The following is a 2,381-nucleotide window of genomic DNA, read 5'->3' on the forward strand; positions in this document are numbered from 1 at the left end:
GCAGCGGATCTCCCTTCAACTCGTGGGCCTTCCAACCGAATCCACTCTTTTACGCAAACCTCTTGGCCGAAGCCCTGGGTCTGGAAACCATCGATACGGCCGCCATGGTGGCCGCTCTCCAGCTGGTTCCGTACAGGGCGTTGATCGCGCAACAAAAAGATGTGTACTCGAGTGCACTACAACTGGTGCCTATCGATTTTGGTCCGGTTGCCGAGCCGCCAGACGCTCCCGGATCGATTGTCCTGCCACGGTCGCCGATGGAGCTCATCGAGGACGGTGCGTACCAGGCGGTTCCTCTGTTGACCGGGTTCAACAACTTGGAGTCGATACTGTTAATAATGCAGGAGGACGTCACTCCCAGCCTGTACGACACGTTCAACGAGCACTCGAACTATTTGGTGCCGATGGCATGGAACATCTCGAAAGGTAGTTCCGATGCTGGTGTCATTAGTGAGACATTCGCGCAGTTCTACTGGCAAGGCCAGACGCTTGGACCGGAGTTGTTGGAACAATTCTCCTTGTACATGACCGACGCAATGTTCGCGATCGGTGTACTAGAGATAGCGAAACTGCATTCAACCCGGATGCCGGTCTACGTCTATCACTTCAGCTACGACGGTGACCTGAACCTGTTCAAAAAGCCACTGGGCGTCTCAATACCGGGTGCGGTACACGGGGACGAGCTTTACTACATGTTCGACGCGAAGACACTTATGAGCGAACAACTTCCCGTCACTGGCCATGCGCTCACGGTCCGCAAGCGAATGCTCCGACTTTGGACTAACTTTGTCAAGTATGGGTAAGTGACACGAACCGCCTTCGGCCGATTAGTTGGGGAAGTGTGTATGCATTGGTCTAACTGGTCTCTGGTTTCAGAAACCCAACTCCGGTAGTGGATCCCGTGCTGCAGAACATTGTGTGGCCACAGCTTGACGGCGACACGGTCAATGTCGTGCTAAACATTGACCACGATCTGATGCTCGGACCGAATCCTATCGCTTCCCGCTACGAACTGTGGCAGAGTTTGGCGCAAAGGTACGCGAATCAAAACACACGCCACTAATAATAGGGAACGAATATAAAGACGAAGCGAAAGATGTACCTTTGGACTCCGCAATTATGACATTGGCCCCAGCGATTAAGAGATATACACGCATTACCCACACGTGTGCGAGAGGAACGTTATTGACGTGAAATAAAAACATGGTGTGCCCTGGTACAGGGATAAGACTTGCGGTATGCTTATCCAGCTACTACGAAGCGTCCCTTTGTAGGACAGTTGCGGATTCCTTGCAGGGGTTTGAAACTGGTTTGAGTGACAAAACCTAACATCTGTGAAAAGTACTGGAAAAAGCTATGGAATTTTTTTCCGTACTACGATCGCTACCAGGTCGAACCACCAGCAGATGGTATAACACAGAACTTGGTAGGCTAAAAAGGAGCAAGGATTTTATTTTTCCATACGAACAGTGCTCTTCTCCTAGCAACTACCTCTATGCTCTCTATCTCTTTCTCTCTTTCTTGAGTCACTCTGTTGACTCTTCTGACTCTAAGGATTCTAACTGCGCAACTCTCCTGTTACTTCGCGATTCCTTCGTTACTTCACGACTGACTCTATGGACTCTCTCTGTTCACCCTATACAACCGACACACTTGTTTTCCCAGTTTAGTTTCTTATCTGCAGACCGACGTCTACATTCGTCGGTACTCGTTGGTCGGTAATTAAAATAAGATATCGCTGAAATCCACAGAAAATGATGACAGACGTTGCCCACAACGGACTGTGGAGTACCGTTATTATGGAATGTAGCAAGCAAATCTTGGCAGCAGCGTTGATGTAAATGAGCAGCAAGATTGGGCCTATCTAATCGAATACATTTCCTGAAGAGCGTCATGTGAGATGTATAAAAGTCAACAGATGCATCGATTGGACAGTGTTTAACAGGTTGGCGCTGCGATGTGGTTCGAAGTGTGGTTCCTTCTGGCAACGGTGGCGTTTGGATACGGCCAAAATGAGGTACTGATTGACTAACCGGGAGGAGGTTTCCTTGGCTTAGTGACTGATAGAAGTCGACCTTTCAGAATCAACCTATTGTTGAGCTGACGGTTGGCCGGCTCCGGGGAACGACGGAACATTGTGGGGATGGTTGTTCGTTCCATTCCTTCAAAGGCATTCCGTACGCTGAGGCAGTGCGATTCAGTGATCCGGAACCACACCCCGGCTGGACGGGCGAGAGGGACGCTAGTGCACATGGAGCCACCTGCCCTTCGCCGAACATGATTCCAAACGAGAGCGAGGACTGTCTGTTCCTTAACGTGTATACTCCTCTGTCATCCCGGTCCGGTAAGCGACCGGTCATAGTGTCCATCCATGGCGGTGG

At 50.4% G+C, this 2,381-nt stretch overlaps 1 protein-coding gene across 1 annotated transcript; it reads left to right on the forward strand.

Moving 5' to 3' along the window:
* Positions 1–257: 257 nt before the first annotated feature.
* LOC128276948 (pyrethroid hydrolase Ces2a-like) lies at positions 258–1,035 on the forward strand (the record flags this gene model as incomplete). Its single annotated transcript, XM_053015406.1, has 2 exons — positions 258–799; positions 877–1,035. Coding segments are annotated over exons 1-2 (701 nt in total), but the record flags the coding sequence as incomplete, so codon positions are not given.
* Between the last annotated feature and the right edge of the window lie 1,346 nt (positions 1,036–2,381).

The sequence above is a fragment of the Anopheles cruzii genome, unplaced genomic scaffold (genome assembly GCF_943734635.1).
Source record: "Anopheles cruzii unplaced genomic scaffold, idAnoCruzAS_RS32_06 scaffold03176_ctg1, whole genome shotgun sequence".
NCBI classification, from domain to species: Eukaryota; Metazoa; Arthropoda; class Insecta; order Diptera; family Culicidae; genus Anopheles; species Anopheles cruzii.